Raw genomic sequence first — 23,327 nt, forward strand, 5'->3', positions numbered from 1 at the left:
TGTCCATTGATAAAATAGAATGTGGCTCATTGGGCTGAGACTCACAACCTGTCTATACAGGAAAATTACAGCAGTATAAGCTAAGATGTGACTGTAAACCAATATACTGTAGTTATCCTGGTGTAACTCTCCCTGGGGAGTTACATACCAAAATAAAAGGGTCCACATAGGGAGTTATACTCGTTTATTTTTACCAATATACTGATAAAACTTTCCTGTGGAGATAAACCCTAAGCATGAGAATGTACAGCCCTAGCGGATTATTTTTGTGAAGTTTCTGAGCAACTTGAAAGTGAGGGTTAGAATGAAAATTGCTTCCCAGCTTTAAATATAGAGTTCAGTACCAGCATAGGCTGGCAGCCTTCAAATGATCATCACAGGAGGATGCCTTCTCTCCAAAGAAAAGCCAGCTGTGATTTTGTAAGAGGCACACACCCTATTGGAATGCTAATAAATTTTCTCAACTTTCTAAATGCTTTTTGCCTAGCCAAACTCATAACACTGCAGAGAACCTTTTGCAATACAGTCTAGGTATCAGAGTTGAGAGGAAATATTGAATTGAAAAGGTTGGACCCTTTTGTGATTTCTTTCCACGATGGTTAGCATGACTGATCATTGCAATGATGGATACTTACAACTGTTAAATGTGTACCAGACGACGTGCAAATTGCACATTTTAAACCTGGCTCCTATTGTCTAACAAGTGAATGACCATGAACCTGTATCAATATTCAACTGACAACCTACCTTTTTTACTGCTACTGTTACTATGAGCTCTCTCTTTTTCTATTAGCTCCTTTTCTTTGTTGGACTTTTCACTTTCTTCTATGATGGTTTCCATGGCTGCTTTGTTGTCTATTTCCTTCAACTCAATCCTGGAAACAAGGAAAAGACGTCAGTTTGTTTTGTAGAACCTATGCCAGAATAGAAGGCACAATGTTGTATTAGTAACCTGGTCACACAAGTATCTTTAGCACTACTGTAAAGATAGCACTTTTCAAAATCAGAATATACAGCAGCCTTAAGGATTATGCATGTAAAATGATTTACATAAAAATGGACAGTAACAAAAATTATTCTTGATAGCTATCTGTGTCAGGAAGTAAGGCAGAAAGTATTCAATTTACTTAACTATAATCCCTTTTATACCAAAGGACACCAAAGCTCTAAATTTAGGGCCCTACCAAATCCACCGCTGTGAAAAACACACCAGGGATTCTGAAATCTGGTCTTCCCCTGTGAAATCTGGTCTTTTGTGTACTTTTACCCTATATTATACAGCTTTCATGGGGGAGACCAGCATTTCTCAAACTGGGGTCCTGACCCAACAGGGGATTGTGAGGGGAGGGGGTCACAAGGTTATTACAGGTAGGTTGTGGTATTGCCTCCCTTACTTCTGCACTGCCTTCAGAGCGGGGTGGCCGGAGAGCAGGAGCTGCTGGCCAGGCACCCAGCCCTGAAGGCAGTGGCTCCCGCAGCTGCAGTGCAGAAGTAAAGGTGGCAATGCTTGGTAATGGGTACTCAGCACCCAGTACCATTACCCACACTGAGCAACTTGGTAATGGGTACTCAGCACCTCTCAGGATCAGCTCTTCAGTTACCTAAAGTCCACCCAAATGGGACTCAGAGGGAGAGGAAAAAATGTAACTAATATATTTTAGAAACCTCTACAAATTACCTAAAATATCATGACAGTGCTGTAATTTTACAGTTCAACATATCATGAGGTACTAGAACTAGAAATAAATGATTTTTACTATTGGAAAGTCCTTGTTTTCTAATGGTGAAAATCTACCCCTGATAATTCACAAGGTGTCATATTTTAAACCCAGCACTGTTACATGAATAGATAGTTCCTGTTCTGAACCAGTATCATAGGGGCGGGAAGGGGGAGACAGGATGGAACTCCTCTGGGGGAAAGGAGCAAATGGTTCCCTAGGAGGTTGTGTACCTCAGTTAGGATCAGAAGCGAAGGAAATTACCATATTCCATTGCTATTGAAGAGGGAAGCAAGATATCTTTTTGACTTGTCACTTTTTACTGTGGATTTTCTACTCAGGAAGACTGATGGTAGGTATTCATTCAATTGAATGCCACAGATACCAGTAAAATTACATGACCATATGACTTTTGTAAATCTATGGCCAGATCCATAATTTAAGGGAAGGTGTTCATGTAAAAATCAGACAGTGTACATATTTTGAAATCTTACACAAAAGAGAGAGACAAGGCAGGTGAAGCATTATGAAAATCATTATCTAACCCTGTCTACACTTGGAAGTTAATTCAGATTACGTTAAAGTGTGAAGTTAAAGTGCAACAACTATTCCTAAATAACTCCATGAGTAGACTCTCTTATCCCGGGATAAAAGTGCCTTGTTCCAATTTAGCTTAATCCTTTTCTAAAGAATAAGAGTGCCCACACAGAGTTATCCTGGAATAGCTACCCTGAACAGGTATTCTGGTGTAATAATTCCATGTGGAGACAAGCCCTAACACAATAGATTCAGGGCTCCCAAATGTAAGATAGGAGATGCTAGCTTGGTCAGTAAACTGGTAAAGAAGCAAAAGTACTCACCTTGGAAACATGACAACACTGCAAGCACGGGACTGAGACACTGCAGTTTCTCTGCCTGAAAAGACTGAATCGCTCGTCCCAGGCCTCTACAACAACAAACATTTGAGATACCTGCTAGACAATGTTCTCTGAGTTAACAAACAAGGCAACCCTTTCTACTTCTAAAGCAACAGGCTGCTACTCCAATATCCTGTCACAAAATTTTATTTCGTTCACATTTGTCCCTCACTGTAACTGATGGAAACTGTCCCAGTCTATCACTGATAATGAATGATAATATTGTCATGATTTCTGAGTAGTCAGGAATCGTTAGACTCAGTAAAGAGGCTATTCACTTTCCAGTAGAGAAGCAAGTGGAGACAGGTACATGATTAACCCACGTTACTAGCCTGGTTTTAAAGCACTGTTTGGTTGGTTTGTACAGTTCCTGCAGATTATGGACTTGAACAGACTGCAATTAGTTCAGTCATTCACAAAGTTGCAGCAAGTCTTTCCCACTACTAAAATGTCTGTCCTCATACCAAGGAAGGACACAAACTCAGGCCTTCTTTTTCTTTGCCCAGAGTACTATTATTCACTACTATTTGTACAACATTAGCACCTAGAGGTGCTGATCAGGGCATTTTGACTACGTTTGTTCAACCTTTAGCACAAGAGATGGTCCCTGTCCCAGAAAGCATTATGACAAGATGCAATACGTAGGATTGGGAGAGAAACACTGGATGGGACTCAGGAGATCAGGGTTTTGTTCCAGACTCTGCCACAGTCTTCTCACATGTCCTTGGGCAAGTCACTTAGGGCATGTCTACACTGCAATCAGAGGTGTGATTGCCACACATGTAGACATACCCAAACTAGCTTTAGTCTAGCAAGCTCAGGTACCAATAGCAGTGAAATCATGGCAGCACAGGCTAGCCACCTGTGTACATACTCAGACTCCCTAGCAGGCTCATACCGTGCTGCCATGGCTTCACTGCTATGGGTACCTGAGCTAGCTAGAATAAAGCTAGCTTGGGTATGTCTACATATGCTGCAATTGCACCTCCGATTACAGCGTAACATACTCTGAGTTTATATGTGCCTCAGTTCCCCATCTTTAAAATAAGGGTAACAAAATGTTTCCTTTGAGCTGTCCTATCTGTTGAGATTGTAAGCACTGCTGATCAGGGACTGTCTCTTACTATGTGTATCCACAGCACCTAGCACAACCGGGCTCTGAACTTACTGGAGGCCACTAGGCACTACTAGAAAACAAATAATAAATAAATTATAATAATATGGAAGGACAAGGTAAGAATAATACAGTACAAGACTGGCTGTGTGCACAGTGTGACTCACCACCTGCCTAATAGGCATTATTGACTGATACTGACTCAAAATTATTTAAGTTCTCCTGGGAAAATGATAAACTTACATTGGAAAGAGCTTTCACCAGATTGCCACTGCCATCCATGGCTTGAAGAAAATCTTTGTAAAATTTCATTTTCACTTTGTTGTCCCGGATAACGAGAACTCCAATTCCCTTGAAAGTGAATTCAACATTCTGTTTGGTAGCGATGGATCGTGAAAAAAAAAGCAGGGTCTCTTTTACACATCCTTCCACTATCTCCCTGTTAAAGGGACCCTCCAGGGATAACATGATGAAGTTCAGTTGAATAATTGGGATATCACCTGAAATCAACAATCAGGGGAACCCAGTAATTCAAACAGCAAGCAAGCAGACTCCCTAAATAACAGCAGCAACAAGGCTGTGAATTAATGGGTCACATTTTGCACTTACATAGCACCTTCCTGTAAGAGGCTCAAAGCACTTTACAACCTTGAATAAAGCCTCACAAAACCTTTTGAGGCTATTATCATACCCATTTTACCAACCACCTTACAACTCCATATAGCTCCTCATCCCGAAGGACCCCAAGCTCTTTAAAAGCAAACTGATATGCCAGCTATACAGGGGTGACTTCCTAAACATGAAAATACAAAAATGAAACATGGCAGCTATACAGCACAGGCTTTCAGGACAGGAAGTGAAGAATACTGTATGCAGTTGAAATTGCAGGGGGATGGAACATGAAACCAGAGTAGGAATTTAACCACGACCCCATTCTTAAATACAGTGATCTTTGATAACCACAAGTGATCAGAACTTTTATTTTGCAACTCATCTTAGAGATATGGGGTCGGATTCTGCACTCCATTACACCCTTTGCTGTACACCAAGGTGTAATGGAGTGCAGAGAATTATTTTTAAAGCAGCCCCATGGTGCTGCACAAGAGGCATAATCAATACCATTGCTCCCCAGTCTGTGCAACATGGTGACATTGATGTGAAACTACTTTTTGTTCAGAATACATACAGCTGTACATGTGCTTCATAAAACCTATTGTTTGTTCGGGTCTATTTTAAGCTGTCTCCAGCTGATTACTCTATTAAGGTGTGTGCCACTAAAATAAAGTAAAAAAGCTGTTGCAGGCCACTTTTGACTTGGAGTTGTGCATGTGTAAAAACTGGCACAAAGCTTTGAATTTGCAGAGCTAAAGTCTTGTGCAAGATGCATATGGAACTTCAGTGGTAATAAAGTTTTTTTTAGAACATATTGCAGCTACCATAAAAGCTCCACAGATGTGGCATTATGCAGTTAGAAGATAAAAAAACATTTCAAACAGAACCATTCTAACCTTACACAGGATATAAATACAAAAGCAACGGTGTCTTGTAAAGAAATTCCCTCTTGCTGTCTTATCAACAGAGCCTAAGTTGTTATCAGTGAAGGAATTTTATACATGTATCACATTTGGTTGCTTAGCTATTAATCTTGTCAGATATTTTATAGCACAGGACAAATATATTTCAAGGAAAGGCAAATGCCATAATCAAACTTCTTACCAGGAGTGTGTATTTTGGCAAGTTTGAGTCCATGAATCTGGGCTAGTTTCTCAGACAGAAGAAACACAGGTCTTTGAATAAGGATAAATTTATTGTTGCCGACATCTAATTCTTGTCTTAAAAAAGAGAATGTTCCAAGCCCTGGTATTTGGACACCCTGAAAAATAACCAATAATAAATATTCAGGAAAGAGGGGAAACATTTTTGCTTCTAAATAATCACAATCAATTTATAATTTGTCATTCTATCCCAGATCATTTGTGATGTTGGTGATTGACATCCCATCCACACATTATGTTTTCCGGTGCAGGGAAGCAGGATGGGGCAGTTCTCAGAGCTCCCTGAAAGCACCAAATATTTCCTACTTTTCTCCTCTCCCTCCCTTTCGCTATTTGAAAAAAAATTATTGATGTAGCAACAGCGAAATAAATATCCCTAATCTAGAGAAGCCCCAAAGAGCTCAACTCTGCAAATCCTCACCCCAAGGAGTAAGCCTCCTACCCACACAAGTAGCACCATAGGATATAGTTGGACTACATTCTCCTGAGTAAGGACTACTCCTACAAGCAAGGATTGGCAGGAGCAGGATCTAAGTGCTTAATTTAGCAATCTAAATACCTGATGAAAAGTATATTTCTTTGTTAGACACAATGAATTGAAATAGCCAAAAGATGTGCGTTAGGGTACAGCTAGATTTTTCTGGAATCTCTAGAGCAACTTGTTAGCTTGGTACCAATCTTAATATATTTGCCATTTTGTGGATGGCTAATTTTTAAAATAAGGCAGTTACTTGTCCTTTAGAAACAAAAGAAATGAGCACAATGGGGTTTAATCTGTTCTTAGCAAGTAAAATAGGCATAAAGGGATATCATACTAAAATTCCCACCTCTATAAAAAATGTTAAGCTTCCTTATATATAGATCTATGGGGGAGGCGATTAATCTAACTTTACTATGTTACACTGTGCTGAATAACCCAGTAAACTAGGTAAGAGAAGCCTGTGGCACATTTGTGGACTACAATGTACCTGGCATGCATAACACGTTTTAGTGGCATGGGCGTGCATCAAAATCATTAGAAACATTTGGGTTCAAGAGGAGGAATAAGATGTGAGTCCCACCTTGTTCATGGAAAGCTGCCGTTCCACAAATTCAGACACATTGGCCCAAATACTAAAGACTTCTGAAATGCAACAGTGAAACACAATATGTCATGATCTCTAGATGGCAAGCACACAAATTCACCACACTCCATGGAAAATAGAACTCTTCTTTTCTGACTAATAAGATTTCAGGTTCCCAGTGTAATCACAAGCATCCTGCATAGTTTATACATTCACTACAGATCAAAGGTACTTGCTCCATAGTTAAGTTTTCAACCAAGTTCCATTTTAAACCTGATTTGGACTTCAGTCCCTTCTAAAACCCTCAGTAAGAGTCTAGGGTTGAAAAGATTTTTTCTACAAATTCTAAATGATTTGGGCAAGGAGTTCTTGCAGCCTGACATAAAAGTGGACAGGTGTTCAGAGTTCAAAAACTAGTTTTCACAAGCTTAGATTTTTAATTTAGAACAGCACTAAGACCTGTCATTTCTGGCAATGTCACAACAGCACAGCAAAGCACCATTGGAAGCTTAAAGCTTTCATTAAAAAACCAAATACCCCTCTTCCTTCCAAAAGCAAACCTTAAACCCAGTCACTAGGGAAACTTGTCAATGGAATTTCCATGTAAATGCTTGTGAGAGGACTGAACTACTGAGAGGCATAACAGGATCCGACAACCCTCCTAAATTTCACATACCATGTTATGTTTAAGCTATTTTATCCTTGGCTAGATACACACGCTATACTCTTCTAGAGCACCAAACATTTTAACAAAGATGAGTTAAGTTGGGCAACTCTCCCTCTCATCAGACTAGTATTTCTCCCATTTTACAAATGGGGAAACTGAGGCCCAGACTTTGGCAAGTGACTTTTGTCCAAAGGTCATGCAGGAAGGCAGTGGCAGAATCAGGAATAGAACCCAGACATCCTGGCTCCCATGTCTGTGCCGAAGGCACTGTACGTAGAGCTGTAGGGCAAGTGGCAGGATGGATGGGCATCCCCAGCATGCACCAGACACACAAAGGACCTTTGGAGAACACTGTTGTAGGTACGAGTCTCCCCGACGAAATTCACACGAATCAGGCTGCGGGGAGGGGGCGTGAAGGCCTTACCGTCCGCTGTGAGCTTCGGGAGCGTTGGGAACACGCTCCTGCCAGACTCGAGGATCGCAGCATGGATATTGTCCAGCATTTTTACATCCCCCACCAAGGGGAAGCAGCAGAAAGCAGAGGCCTGTGCTGCTTTTCCTCTTCCAGGAGGCTGTCACCTTCCTGCCTTCCCCACCTCTCACCTTCTCTCTCCTTGAGCACACTGCCCTCCGAGCCTCTCCCCCATTCCCTGCTCCACTCCCTCCTCCCCTGAGCCCTTGAGGAGAGAAGAAAGGAGAAGAGCTGCTGGGGCCAGGGATTCAATGGGCTGCTCAGGGGGAGGGGGAGGGAGCCTGCTCGGGGAGGGAGGGAGGGAGCCGTATCCAGGACGCGAGAGCAGCTCACTGTTGCTAGAGATTACGTCATAATAGGGCCCTAGGGCCCCGCCCACCCGTGAGTTGCTGCCTGGAGCGCAAGGGGAGGTGATCCTAGGTGGGCGTGTCGCACTCCAAGCATCATCCAGGCAGTGTAAAGGCTAGCTGCCCACTCTGCCTCCTTTTGGATGAACTTTAATGCATTGCTTAGAGTCTGGGAAGGAAGGGTTTATTTTTATTTGCTCTTTCATTAAGACCTAACCATGCAAATAGCAACAGCCCCTGCTTGCTTGAAGGCAACATTCCCCCTTTCCCTTAGTGAAGTTAGTTTACTCTTTCTCCCCAGCACAATAATAATAAAAAGACTAAAAAGCAAATCCAACCTGAATCCTCTTTAAAATGCATCTAACCAACGCACAAAAGCACAAAATACTGCTATGTAAAAAATCTGTGTATGCTATATACTGTGGGAGTGGTTTGGGAATAATTTTTATAGTGATCAAAATCTATTCAGAATGAAAGGCAGCATGCTGTATGGCAGAGTTTAGCTGCCTACAGTTCACATTAGTATTTAAATGGCGTGATACAGATTGTTAGTGGGAGTGAAGATTTAGTGTGTGCACACACTTTCTTTTGCATAAATAGACAGTAGAAGACCCAGTTGCAGCTATGTAACATTCCCAGGACAGGTGTCAGAGTAGCAGCCATGTTAGTTGGAATCTGCAAAAAGAACAGGCGTACTTGTGGCACCTTAGAGACTAACAAATTTATCTGAGCATGCTTGGTGGTCGCATAACTAGTTATGCGAATCTGCGCATGCTCAAATAAATTTGTTAGTCTCTAAAGTGCCACAAGTACGCCTGTTTCATTCCCAGGACAGTTTTATCTCATCATGGGAATTCCTAGAGCTGCTAATAGCACATTACTAAAGCCCCAAAATGACACATGTAAATACATTTTAAAGTATAGGATGGTCAGACTAGCCTCTCTTAGGCTATCAGTCACAACTATGCATTTAAAAAGGAAGAGCTTTTTATACTTCGGGGGAGGGGAGAACTAAGCTATTCTTTTTCACAGAATCTGAGTCCTAACCTTTGCTATATACATTGGTGCTGGTGGGTTCAATAAGGCCTCAAAGGAGGTAGAGTTGGGTTCTCTCCCCATTCCCCGTTCTCTAATTGTGCAACTTCAGACAAGTCACTTGCTATGTGGTTCTCTTTCCATTTGTCAGTTGGGGAGAGTGATGCACACCCTCCTTCCAAAACAGCTATAGCAGTATAACCTCTAGCACAGTTAGATTGATATGAAAATTGCCTTGGAGTGGTGTCGTCGTTTTCTCTTCCCTTCCAGGAATATACCAGCATAATTGCATCCACCTTAAAGGGAGGTGCACTACTTTTTAAATGGACTAGTATATGTAAAGCAGTACAATGTGTGTGTTTCCAAGCCCTTAAATTGCCACAAAGGAAATGGAGAGTTATAAAGAAAGGGTATTGTCACATGCAATAAGTATATATGAAAAACCATTATCTGCTGAAAAAGAATGTTTCCTTACCTCTAACATGAAGAGTTTTAAAACTCAAATGTAGTTTTAAAATCAGTTTCTTTTTCATTTTTACTGCTCATATCGTGATCTAGTCTGACCCCCTGCACATCGCATGCCACAGAATCTCACCCACCCACGCCTGTAATAGATCACTAACCTCACTACGGTTTATGCTGTTTACTTTCTGCACTGCTGTTTCCTTGAACAATGTAAATAAACGAGCCACTTCTCCTAGCAGGCTTGAAGCAGTCCCCCACTCTTGCATTTGTAAAACTTTGATTTATTGGAATCTTTTACCCTGCACATGTCCCTTTGAGTGTACATGCACACACAAGAATCTCAGTTAGCCAATAAAGCCTAGGACTCTTCTTTGATACAGTGTTTTACACCCATAGATTGCAAATCAATCTGCAAAGGCAGATATCTTTTTACACACAGAGTGACCAGAGGGCAAGTGTGAAAAACCAGGACAGGGGGTGGGGAGCAATAGGCACCTATATAAGAAAAAAAAACCCAAAATCTGGACTGTCTCTATAAAATTGGGACATTGGTCACCTTAACACAGAGAAACATAGGCAATTAAACAGCTCAGCCATGATTTTCAGAAGTGACTAGTGATTTTTGAATGCTTTGCTTTTTCATACCAAATCTGAGACCCTATAAAGCAGGATGAACTTCAGGGGGTACAGAGTAGCTGTCCTCTTAAAAGCACCTCCCACTCTCTATGATGTTAGTACTTCCCTTACTTACTTGGGTATTATTGTTGTTAGCCTCATTTTATAAACAGGACACAGATTAAGTGACTTTTCCAAGGTCACTACAAAGTCTACAAGAAGAGGGAGTTGAACCAGGTCTTCCAAATCCCAGGCTAATACTCTAACCACTGGACTATCTTCCTTCCCACTGACATTTGAGCCACTGTCTCACTTAGACTAGACTTTAAACAATCTTAAAGCAAACCTTAAAATTCTTAAATGCATTTTTTTGTTTTTAGGTATGAGCAATTTACTGCAAAGTATCTTCTACCCAACATATTATGCAACTCACTGATTTCTAGCCCCTCTCTCGAGCTGTAAAATAGGAATAATACTTCCTTGCCATAGCTGCACTAAGAGGACTAGATACTACCATGCTCCAGCAGCACTACTTACTTAAGAGATTAAGGAAAAGTGAAATGTTACTGCAAATAGGTTAGGGCCCTGGCTTGCCGACCTTCTCAGCCTTGTGGTTTCCACTACAGTCTGAGGTTTGTTTGTTGGAGGAATGGCAAAGAAACTAAGAAGTTAGAGAAATGTGCACAAATCAAAAGAATGAAGTTCTTTCAAATCAAACTGGATCACCTGAGACTGAATTGAATCCATAGTTTAAAATGAAAGCAAACTGGTTAACAGCATAAGAATTTAGGAGTAAGGAGCAAGATAATTTTAGAGCAGTGTATAATGCAGCTATAACACTGCCATACACACACAGAAATGTGAAATATGAAATATAAAAAATAAAAGCTGTTTAATAAAACAGAGAGAGTCCCCTTTTCAAGCATTTTTAGGATGACAGAATATTGTTTGCAGCGTTCAGAACTGTACTAAGACATTAAGCATGAAACAGATGTTAAGATTCCCTCTAACAAAAGGCTAGGAAAAGGCACTGATTTAGTTCAAATCCCTGAGACTGGGAATACATGAGGGAAGGAAAAATTTAACAGAAACAATAGGAGGTGCCTTTGTTTTTCCTTGGAACAGAATCACAGCAAAGTACAAAGGAGACTAGAATGTCAAACAGATGTTAACTGGTTGTCAGGGCAGCTTCACATTGAGCAAGGCCAACACAAGACTATTACTGACTGCTTATGATAAGCTTATTTAAGCAAGCCTAAGAGAACCAAGACCCTTTAAACTACTGTTGTAAGATATTACTGCAACCCCACAATTTATTATACACTAGTGAAAAAGAAATTCTGAATACTAAGAAATATTATCGACTCCCCTTCTCCACCACCCGATCGTGGATCATAAAAAATAAAAAGTAAACCCCTCAGGCTAAGTAGGAACCCACCAAAATCCTCCAGTATAAATAGCCTCTGCTGCCCAAACCTTCCTCCCTCTTTCACTCCATTAACAAGTCCTTTGCTTGACATTACAGAATATTAATTTGGGCCCCTGAATTGGCCTCTGATGGCCATTTTAAAAGATAGTTTGAAGTAGAGTGAAGAAAATGAGGCCCAAAGGCTTGCCCCTCCCATCCACTCTCACAAGTGGAACGAAGCACATACCTCTTGGGATCAAGCCCTGCAAGGACTTGGAAGGAAGAGGGAAAATGAAGTTATGTCAATTTAGAGCAGTTGGGGATCCGGCCCTTAGACTGTTATGCTGAGCAAAATATAAGAACTGATCGCTTCTTATCTCTAGTTCCAAGATATTAGTAATGTAAAAATGTGATTTAGCTGACAGCATTTCTTAAGAATAAGATGAACAGGGTTCAATCTGGTTTCTTTACCATCAAACAAAAAGCTGCAATACTTCACAAAATTTGTACAAATACGGTGTACAGCCATTTTAAAATGGGATGTAATTACAAACTGATACAATTACACTTATAAAGATATAGCTACAACATAGGCTTTTTGAAGTTTAATATTTTTTAGCTAGAAAAAAAACACAAAGATGAGCAGTTGTTTTCAGGTTTTTAATTTTAAATAAGTTTCAGTGGCACTATAAAATCCATGTAGTCTGCTTTGACTTTGATTACTCCACCAATTTTCTTTAGTGGGGTGATTTACTGTATCTTTAAGACATGACTATAGTTGGAAAGGACTTCAAAAGACTTGACTGAAGTTTATGTTTTCCAAAAGAAAGGATTCTGAGCCAGTCGTCTCTGGAAGTTCTCATACCTAGAAAAGACAAAAAAAGTTTATCACAATTAAAATGGCTTCCCAATGATGCAACTCAAGAATTTTAGCTTTCAATTTTCCAAACCATTACTGAACAACTAGCCCATATCACAGATTAAGTCATCTGTACAGAGGCAATATTTAAAGTATTTCCCCCCCACACACACAACATGGAAAACTGTTTAAATATAATCTTTCCCCGGATGGACTTCTCAAATAAATTTGTTAGTCTCTAAGTTGCCACAAGTACTCCTGTTCTTTTTGCGGATACAGACTAACACGGCTGCTACTCGGAAACTTCTCAAACCCTGTTTTCCCAGTCACGCTTAACTTAACAAAAACCAAAACATTTCTTGGATTACATACTAAACTACATTATAACAATATTATTCAGGTTGCAAAGTCAAGCATTCAGACGTTCGAAAATGCCAGGTAAAAGGTTGCCCATATACCCCTAATTCTGTCCCCTCTGATTCCACCTTGTGAAATAAATGAGGGTCTTGATTCCTGTGGAAAATATATCTGATTATGTAATTGAAGACTAATGCATGTGTGTCATGTTCCCTTATAATTCATAGGAAGAGCACTAGATGGTAGTTTGCCATTTTTTCTATGTATGCTGAAATGACAGTAGTTTAAACCCTAACATTTATGTTTTAAGAATATAAGTACACTTCACAAAAATTCAGTGCTGAATTTAAAGAAATAAAAATAATGGGCTTTTAGATGCTAACACTCTCTACGGTGTGCTAACGCTTAGTGAAATTAACTATTCACAGACCATCCTACTTTCTCTATTGCTCCCATCTTGGACAAAGAGCATAAGTGATGAAAACAATGAATTTTTATAATCAAAGTTAATAATCTAAGAGGTTCCAAAAACAGAGCAGAATATGAGACTTATTGTGTGACTTTTCAATAAATATACTATAGACTTTGATCCTGAGAAGCCAAAAAACAAGCTTCGAAATCCTCACTTCAACACAAGCTGTTCACACTTCAGAAATCATAATGACGATGTTGTCAATAGCTACAGGAAAGAAACAGACATCTCTGAAAAGAGTGATGCAACATCAAATGAGAGCAGAGTGTGAAGCTCTTCAAACTCTTGTTCCAGCTGGGTCAAACTACTGGTACCCTATATGGCTTTGATCAGATTAATAGGTCAATTAAAACTTTTCTAAGCTAAGGAGACTGCTTGATCCTATCTTTCTCTGGTCCACTTCAGTTTTTCTATTTCTATTTTTTTAAAAAATGTATTGGTATAGCCTGTGCAGACCTCCAGAGTGTCCGTCCTGGCCTAACAATTCATGTGCCCCGGTGGCCTGGTTGAAAGCAATGGGTGCATTCCTGCCTCTATGGCTTTTCAACAGATTCAATGAGGCATTTATGTAGTGAACAATGTTCCGTCAGGACCTAACTTATTTAACCACAGGCCAAAAGGACACTTAAGCAAGTCTTCACACCAGAATCCCAGCAGGGGCATAAAGTGTAGCTCCCCAGTGAAATGGACCTCCTACCGCTCTCTGGAAAGGTCCTTTTGCTGGGACTGGGCATCCCTAGGGGTTTTGCCACTCAAGGGACAGCTTCCCTGTGACAGTTATCAAAACTGTATCAGGACTTGACCAGTCGCTATCCTATTTGTTCAATGCCTTTCCCCTACCTTTTGTTTCTCTTTCAGGGATCTTGCCTTCCTTTACGATTGTACAGTGCCTAGCACATTCTCAGTGCTATCAGAATCAAAGGATAAGAATGGACCAGCTATGCTGAGCATAAATCTTAGGATTTAAAATTCAAAACCCAAAGGAGAACCACTAACTACAATAGAACCTCACAGATACAAAAACCTCAAGAATGGAGGTTGTTCGTAACTCTGAAACGTTCGTAACTCTGAACAAAACGTTATGGTTGTTTTTTTTCAAAAAGTTCTACAACTGAACATTAAAACTTTAATAATCTTTGACTTTACTATGCAGAAGAAATGCTGTTTTAAACCATCTTAATTAAATGAAAGTTTTCCTACCTTGTCAAAACATCTTTTTTTTTTTTTTTAGTTGGTTTAATGAACAAACAATACTGTTTGCATCTGCTTTCTTTGGGGGGAGGGGGCGGAGGAGTGTCTGCTGCTTGCCTGATTTGCATTATCCGTCCGATTAGCTGTTCTGGTTGACAGTCAGTTCTTAACTCTGGTGTTTTGGTCACTGAGGTTTCTGAATATTAAAGTTCTGTCCCCCAACACTTCCAGACCTACTAGATGGCTAGGAACTGTTACCCAAACCGTTTGGGGCATAATTTTAAATCTGATTAGGCTAACTAATTTAACATTACTTTGCCCTTGTTCATAAATAGATAGCTAAGGGTTATGTTCTTCACCTGTAAAAGGTAACAAAGAGAACCAACACGACCAGAGACCATCAGGAAACGGATTTTTCAAAGCTCAGGGAGGGAATGTTTGGGTCTTTGTCTTTGTTGCTCTCAGCTACTGAGAGGGATCTTTTTCGTATCTGTAAGCATATATCATATACAAGATATCAAAAGTTGAAAGTTACAAAGTTAGAAAAACAAACAGGTTTGTTATTGGGGTTTTTGTGGATTACATGTGTGTAGTGCTGGAATGTTTAAATTGTATCTCTTTTTGAATAAGGCTGTTTTATTCATTTTTTCTTGTTAAGAAATAGCCCTGTGTATTGTCACCTTAATGCAGAGATCATATTCTTTATGTCTTTTCTCTTTCCTTTTATATAAGTTTCTTTTTAGACTTTTTGAGTTTCTCTCTCTCTGGGTAGGCTAAGACGAAGGGGAGGAAATTCTCTTTGCGTAGATCTACGGAGGGTAAATCTCTAGCAGCACCAGGGAATTGAGTGGGGTGAGAAGCTTACAGGGGAGGAGGAGAGAATCTTTCTGTTTCTTGCATTTGGGTTTGTCTCTTTGTGGAATAGCAGGAGACATGCTTCTTGTGTTGTTGATGTAAAAGAGATTTGCATCAGTAACTCTCAGGTTAGCCCAGAAGGAAAGTTCTAGAGTGGGAGAGAGAGGGAGGGAAAGTGGGCTTATTTCCCTTTAGTAAGGTAAGACTCAGGGCTTCTGATCTTGGGGTTTCCCAGGGAAGGGTTTGGGATAGGGACAGAGGAGCCAAAACCCTGGAATTTTTGGCTGGTGGCAGTGAGATCAAATCTGAGCTGGTAATTAAGCTTAGAGGGGTTCATGCAGGCACCCAGATTTCTGGACGCTAAGGTCCAGATTTGGGAATGCTTATGATAGCCCTGCCCACGCTAGATGGTCAAACCACGTTCTGGCAGTCAGAATCATTTTTAAGTGGTGTTTTAAAACTTAGTCTAGGTCAACATCCTTTGAACATATGTACCCTGGGCCAAGAGGTGATGACTTTGTGGGGAAAGGACTAGGAGTGTTCACACAATGTTGTTAATTAAGTACTCCTGAGAACTTGAAACATTGATTGCAGCCCAAGAGGCGGCAGTCTGTTCTGCTTTCCCATGGTCAGTATCATTACAAGAAGCAAAGGCAGCTTCCGGACTCAGACACATACTGCAGGTAAGGGTTAAACCGCCTGGTAGCAAACAAGAGTGAGATAAGTACAGTATTTTAATTATCCAAGTTTAGTATTTAAAGAGAATACATAGAACAGAATACAAGAAACTACTATAGTGTAGCAAAATCAACAGGAGAATTTTTAGTTACATATTTTCAAAGTAAGATTACTATATGGCATGAAAGTTAATTCAGTGTTATGAAACCCATAATTTTGGTGCCTAGAAATTAGCTTATTGCTTGAGATATTTTCCTTTACCATTTCAGAACCACGTTCGCAGGAATGAAAGCTTCAGAGGGATTTGGTGTCATCTGGGCCTGCGTGACAGCAAACGACGAGGCAAAGTTATAGAAGCTATCCAGCATCTTCTGAGTGAACTGAAATATAAAAAACCACATTTTAAATCAAATCCATATTTAGAACGTTGATTGTGCTTTTGATATCTAAAGTGCTGTTCAAATGATTAATTAATCCTTATGTCTCATGTTGGGTGGATTAAATCTTTCTTTTACAGATGAGGGAAAGGAAGGCAGAGAGGTTAAATAAAAAGGAAGCCTGTGTTAGAGAGGATTAGAACTAGAGTTACTAGTTTACAGTCCTGCTCTCAGACACCGCCTCTCTCAAGAGATGATCTCTTAGAAACTTAAAAGTATTTTGATTTTTATTCTGTTATTGTCTCTTTTCAAAAGATTAGTTTCCTGGAGTAAGTTTCTGAAGGAAAGCCTTAAACGACCTCACGATAAACATAATTAAAATTTGTAAAAAGTCTTATGGGATTAATGGATGATGTAGTGATAAGACTTGGGCCTTGTCCTACAAACTAGCAAGTTAGTGGCAGCCTACCAATAGCACCCGTTTTGGATGATTTTGCCTACAAATACCTCATTTTTTGTATTTGCTCACCTCCTGATAATTCCACGTAAGAAGAAGTTACTTAGCTTTAACCAGAGGTTCTTCAAGATGTACAGTCCTTATATGTATTTCACCATGGGTTATGTATGTGCACCATGAGCCCGCAGTTGGAGAATTTGAAAGTAGCATCTGTTGGTCTGTGCATGCACCCTGGCTCACCTTATGCTTCTGACCAAGGCAATAAAGGGCAAGGGTGGACCAACAGCCACATCACTTCCTTCACCACAAGTCAGATAAGATCCAAAGTAGAGGGAAAAGAGGAGGGTTTATGGAAAACATACAGGGACCACAAAATTCAAAAAAATCTCCAGTTACATGTAAGTAACCTCCTCTTCGAGTGATGGTCCCTATGATATTCCACTGTGGGTGACTGACAAGCAGTACTTAAGTAGAGGAGGTGCAAGGATGAGGAAGGTAGGGTTAAATGGAGAACTGCAATCCCAAATGAGGCATCAGCAGCTGAATCTTGTACCAGAACGTTATCTCGTAAAAAAATGTGGATGGGGCTCCATGTGGTCGCTTTACAGATGTCTAAGAGGGGTAAGCCCTGAAAAGACGCTACAGTTATGGCTTGAGCTCTCATGGAGAGGGGAGATTTGAGAGCTGACAGAGTAGAATGCAAATGAATACCCATTTGGAAATTCTCTGGATGAAGATGGCATAACCTCTGACTCTCTCCACAACAGCGACAAACAGCCCCAGGGACTTTCTGAAAGGTTTTGTTCTCTGCAGCTAAAAGGCCAAGGCCTGTCAAATATCTAAGGAGTGGAGCCTATGCTCTTTACATGTGTGTGTAGTTTCAGGAATGGATTGGTGAAGGTGAAATTCCAAAAACATGTTGGGATAAATTTGGGGCGTAGGTATAAAGAAGCTTTATCTTTGTGAAATATAGTGTCTAGAGGGTCTGCCATCATTGTGCCAAGTTCACCAACCCTCCTTGCCAATGGCTACAAAAAAGGCGACCTTCCTGGAGAAGAGGGACATGGAACAAGTCACTAAGGAGTCAAAGGGGCAGAGGAGCCTGTGTCAGAACTGAAAGAGTGAGATTCAAGTCCTACAGGGTATTATCTTTTGAGAGGGTGGGCAAGTTCTTACCAGGCCTTTCCAGAATCAAGTGGTTAGCAGGTGTGCGAAAATAAGAGTAGCTCTCTATAGGGGGATGGAATGCACTGATAGCTGCCAAATGGACTCTCAGGGTACGTCTACACTATGGAATTATTCCGATTTTACATAAACCGGTTTTGTAAAACAGATTGTATAAAGTCGAGTGCACGTGGCCACACAAAGCACAATAATTCGGCTGTATGCGTCCATATACCAAGGCTAGTGTCGATTTCTGGAGCGTTGCACTGTGGATAGCTATCCCGTAGCTATCCCATAGTTCCCGCAGTCTCCCCCGCCCATTGGAATTCTGGGTTGAGATCCCAATGCATGATGGTGCAAAAACAGTGTCGTGAGTGATTCTGGGTAAATGTCGTCACTCATTCCTTCCTCCATGAAAACAATGGCAGATAATCATTTCTGCGCCCTTTTCCCTGGATTGCCCGGCAGACGCCATAGCATGGCAACCATGGAGCCCATTTTGCTTTTTGTCACTGTCACCGTATGTGTACTGGATGCTGCTGACAGAGCGGTACTGCAGTGCTACACAGCAGCCTTCATTTGCCTTTGCAAGGTAGCAGAGACGGTTACCATCCCTATTGCACTGTCTGCCATGCCAATGTAAACTGGCGATGAGATGACGGTTATCAGTCGTTCTGTACTGTCTGCTGCTGTCATGGGTGCTCCTGGTTGGCCTTCGCTGAGGGTCGTCTCAGGGAAGTGGGCGCAAGACAAAAATGGGAATGACTCCCCAGGGGCATTCCCTCCTTTATGTTTTATCTAAAAATAGAGTCAGTCCCGCCTGAATATGGGGCAAGTTACTAGAGAACCAGACGCACAGCCCACTCTGTGTCAGATCCCGCAGAAATGATGAACTGCATGCCATTTTAGGGAGTGCCCCTGCAACAACTTCACCTGTTGCTTCCCTCCTCCCTCAACCCTCCTGGGCTACCGCTGCAGTGTCCCCCATTTGTGTGATGAAGTAATAAAGAAGGCAGGATAAGAAACACTGATTTTTGGAAGATTAAATGAGGAGGCAGCCTCCAGCTGCTATGATAGTCCAGGCAGTACAGAATCTTTGCTTTAGACATGAAGGGGGGGGAGCTGATGGAGTTCAGCCTCCAGTTGCCTATGATAAGATGGTTACAGCTGTTTCTGTACCATCTGCCGGGAATACCAGGAGTCATTCCTTTTTACCCAGGCGACCCCGGCCAACCTCACCGAGGCCAGCCAGGAGCACTCACAGGATGATGCAGATGGCTATCAGTCATTTTGTACTGTACCATCTGCCACCGGGGAGTGAGAGGAGAGGATGCTGCTTTCAGTGCCACAGCACTGCGTCTACCAGCGCAGCATGCAGTTAACATATGGTGACACTGAAAAAGTCAAGAAACGATTTTTTTCCCTTTTGTTTCATGGGAGGGGAAAGTAAATTGACAAGATATAACCTGAACACCTCGGACACTGTGTTTGACCCTACAGGCATTGGAGCTCAGCCAAGAATGCAAATGCTTTTTGGAGACTGCGGATAGCTGGAGTCCTCCGGTCCCCCTCCCTTCCTCCATGAGCATCCATTTATCTTTTGGCTTTTCATTACGCTTGTCACGCAGCACTGTGTTGACTCCCTGCTGTGTCTCTTGTCTATCATAGTTGGAGATTTTTTCAAATGCCTTTGTCATTTTGTCTCTGGAACAAACTCTGATAGAACAATTATGTCTCCCCATACAGCGATCAGATCCAGTATCTCCCATACGGTCCATGCTGGAGCTCTTTTTGGATTTGGACTGCATTCACCACCCGTGCTGATCAGAGCTCCACGCTGGGTAAACAGGAAATGAAATTCAAACGTTGCGGGGCTTTTCCTTCTACTTGGCCAGTGCATCCAAGTTCAGACTGCTTTCCAGAGCGGTCACCATGGTGCACTGGGGTACCGCCCGAGCCAATATCATCGATTTGATGCCACACCCACCTAATCCGACATGGCAATGCCGATTTCAGCGCTACTCCTCTCGTCGGGGAGGAGTACAGAAACTGGTTTAAAGAGCCCTTTATTATCGATATAAAAGCCTCGTTGTGTGGACGGGTGCAGGGTTAAATCAGTTTAACGCTGCTAAATTCAGTTTAAACGCGTAGTGTAGACCAGGCCACAGGAACTGAGGAATAGGTTCGATGTCCTCTCTTTGAAGATACAGTCTAGGATGAGTGGGATACCCTAGCTTCTGCTTAGAACACTTCTCTGCTGTGTCCAGGATGAAAGCACTTCTGTTAGATTGGGAACATTTCCTAGGTGAGTCCTTTCTGCTATTAGAAGGATGTCTCATCCAGCCGAGGAGCATACCCATTCTAGGCTGACGAACATCTAAATACCATGCCTGAGGTGGCAGTGGTTGTGGATGGGATGCCTGATCCTGGCATTGCAGTGAGTCAGGAGCTCAGGGAAGATTGGGAAGGTAATCAGAGGATGAGATGATAGGCATGGGAATCTTTGGGGAACCAAAACTGCCTGCACCAGAAAAGCACTATCAGGATGACTGTCACTCTGTCCTGTCGGATCTTGCATAGAACTTGTGGCAGAAGCAGTAGCGGAGGGGAGGCATAGTTGAACTGGTATGACTAGGGAAAAAGGAGAGCATCGCCCTGGGAGCAGTAAGCTAGGACTCCCCTGGAGCAACACGTGGCGCATTTGTTGTTGGCCCAGAAAGTGAACAGATCCCTGGTTGGAGATCCCCATCATGTGAAAATGTCATGAAGCCCCGTGTTGTGAAGCTCTCACTTGTGGTCAATCGCAAAGTGTCTGCAAGCATATTGTGCATCCCCAGAAGGTAGGCTGATCTGACTGCTGATGCACCAGTTCCAGAGATTAACTGCTTCTGCACACAGAGAGGCCAATCTTGCTCACCCTTGTGTGTTAATGTAGAAAACCATCAGAGTGTTTTCTGATATTATGAAGACATACATGGTGACAGTTGATGAAAGGAAGAAGGAACTCACATGCCTTCAATAGCATCTGTAATTTCAGGACATTGACGTGCATTCTGGACTCTTGAGATGTTCATGCTTCCTGTGCCATGTGGTTGCCCACATGGGCTCCCCAACTTAGTAGGGATGCATCTGTAATAATGGCCTTGTCCAGGAAGGAGGGGAGAAAGAGGACCCCTAAGCATATCAAGGTGGGACAACGGTACTTAGTGGGAACTTTCAGTGTGAGGTTCATAGAATGGTGGCTTGGCAGTAAACTGACTGTAGCCAGGCCTGAAGGCAACAAAGGTTTTCTCTTGCAAATGGAGTAACAGGTGTGGGGGATGCCAAAGCCACCTCTTCATCCAGTGATGGTAGTCTGGCTGGTTCCGGTGGAACTGCCAGAACCAGAGCGTAATACCCTGCCTCCTCTACTGGATCTGGAGATAAATCTGAGGTTCTATCATAGGGGAGGCAGGTGATGACACTCGTGGATTGGAAAGATTCCAAAGGGGGATACAATATGGCCAGTAAGTAGGGTGGACAAGTGGTGGCATCAGGTACCAGTGAAACTGAGTCAAGGGAGGTGCTGGTTGGTCCCAGGGTCATGTGGGCCTTGTGGGAATTGGCAGTACAGGAAAAGTGGTTCCTCTGATGGTTCCAAGTTTCCTGAGGAAGAAACAGTTGACCCGGGTTCTGATGGTGGTGCTGTCAGTGCTGACTGAGAGGTGTACATTTTATATAAGTGAGAGTGATAAATTCCATCCCAGTGGCAGGTCTCTTGGGGGTGATGTTAGCTCCCTAAAAAATGGAGAATCCCAATGGAAGGAAGGATTCTGGGCCCAGGACAGAAAAAAACATCCTATGGTGCAACCATGGATCCAGATCTCCCCAGTATAAGAGGGATTCCTGTTGTCCAGGCCACTGGTGACAGCGATGATGATGGTATCTGGCCATAAGATATCCTCATGAGCCGAGCCGGTGGGTTTGCTTCTAGGCACTGCCGGTATCTTTGGAATGGATTTAGATGAAAATTTAGTCCTATACTTCCTAATCTCCCAACTAGGGCCTGCTGTGAGGTCAGATCCTCCAGCACTTAAAGTCACACTTTGCAGCAGGAGGTGCAATCCTTGCGGATTAAGGCCTGGGTACCCGGCGTGGGTAGGATGTCCCCAGGCTGGGTCCGATTGAGGCCTCATGGTCAATTCCATGAAGTACTTACAAAGGTAAAGTGCCTGTCCTTCTCGGGTACGGCTGGTGAAGGACAGACAAATATTGGACTGAGTTGCAATGTGGGCCTCTCCGAGACAGCAGACGCAGCACTGATGGTCATCGCTGACTGAGAAGGCTCGTGGGCAGAAGGTACAGAGATTGAAGCCCAGAGTACTGGGCATAAATCTGGTACTCAAATGGGATACGGGGAAGGATGGGGCAGAGGACACTAAAGATTCTGTCCCTTACCATGCCGTGGTGAGTAGGGACTAAGGAGGTGGTCAGTCTGCCTTGCCCTTTATCGCCTAGGTTGGAAGCACAAGGCAAGCCAGGGTGCATACACAGACCAACGGACACTACTTTCAAATTCTCCAACTCCAGGCACACAGGGTATATACATAATCTACAGTGGAATACAATAGGGACTATCTCTTGAAGAAGAACAAATCAAGTTCAATGCAAGATAATTCAACTTAATTTTAGTTTGATATAAATGAAGATTAAATATAAAATGGAACAACCACCTCTTAAAAACTATGTTTCCAATCATATCACCCTTTTTTTTTTTTTTAAATTACAGGCCAGTTGCAACTGTTCCTTTTGAAAACTGGTCTTTAACTAGTATAGGCAGTCCTCGACTTCCTGATGTTCAACTTACGACGAACATCACTTACAAACGTTTCTGAATTGATACCCTGATTCGACTTATAACAATTGGTTTCAACATTACGATGCTCGGTCCCGCAATGAAGTGTATTGTGTTTCCAACTTACAATGTTTCGACTTAAGACACAATTGGCTCCAGAAATTGTGTTATAATCCGAGGACTGCCTGTAATTCATCATAGTCATAATCCCTAGTGTTAGAGCAACCGTATTCCAGAGAAACAGTATGAGCGTTTGCCAGTATAGCTGTGCCAGCAGAGCCACCTAGTGGAGAAATAGTGGAAGATGACAGGAGTTCTGACAGCATAGTTAACACACCTCCCTGATCAATGTTAACTAAGTCAACAGAAGTACTCTGCTGTCAATGTAGTTGGATCTGCATGGGGGAGGGGAGGTATCAGCATTGCTGTGTTGCCTAGAGGGTAGGGGGGGGGGAAAAATCACACTTCTAGTCCACACAGCTATGC

The 23,327-nt window shown here is 42.1% G+C and overlaps 2 protein-coding genes across 6 annotated transcripts in view; both read right to left on the reverse strand.

Moving 5' to 3' along the window:
* The window catches only part of CCDC81 (coiled-coil domain containing 81), a 28,668-nt gene extending 20,859 nt beyond the window's left edge, over positions 1-7,809 (reverse strand). For 2 of the 5 annotated variants that reach the window (XM_032764040.2, XM_032764039.2), the window contains exons 1-6: positions 7,680-7,809; positions 6,586-6,647; positions 5,466-5,622; positions 3,993-4,249; positions 2,579-2,664; positions 748-875 (exon numbers count right to left, since the gene is read on the reverse strand). In XM_032764040.2, the coding sequence (XP_032619931.1) occupies positions 748-875; positions 2,579-2,664; positions 3,993-4,249; positions 5,466-5,622; positions 6,586-6,647; positions 7,680-7,758 (769 nt within the window). In that variant the 5' untranslated portion in view covers positions 7,759-7,809. Of the gene's footprint in view, positions 1-747; positions 876-2,578; positions 2,665-3,992; positions 4,250-5,465; positions 5,623-5,756; positions 5,830-6,585; positions 6,648-7,679 lie in introns of those variants that run through there. The other 3 variants (XM_032764044.2, XM_075061750.1, XM_032764041.2) reach the window with 3 other exon arrangements.
* Positions 7,810-12,243: 4,434 nt separating this feature from the next.
* Positions 12,244-23,327, reverse strand: part of HIKESHI (heat shock protein nuclear import factor hikeshi) — a 29,309-nt gene continuing 18,225 nt past the window's right edge. Inside the window, exons 4-5 of the mRNA XM_032764010.2 lie at positions 16,271-16,389; positions 12,244-12,462 (exon numbers count right to left, since the gene is read on the reverse strand). Of these exons, the coding sequence (XP_032619901.1) occupies positions 12,408-12,462; positions 16,271-16,389 (174 nt within the window). The 3' untranslated portion in view covers positions 12,244-12,407. The remainder of the gene's footprint in view (positions 12,463-16,270; positions 16,390-23,327) is intronic.

The sequence above is a fragment of the Chelonoidis abingdonii genome, chromosome 1, assembly GCF_003597395.2.
Source record: "Chelonoidis abingdonii isolate Lonesome George chromosome 1, CheloAbing_2.0, whole genome shotgun sequence".
Lineage (NCBI taxonomy): Eukaryota > Metazoa > Chordata > Testudines > Testudinidae > Chelonoidis > Chelonoidis abingdonii.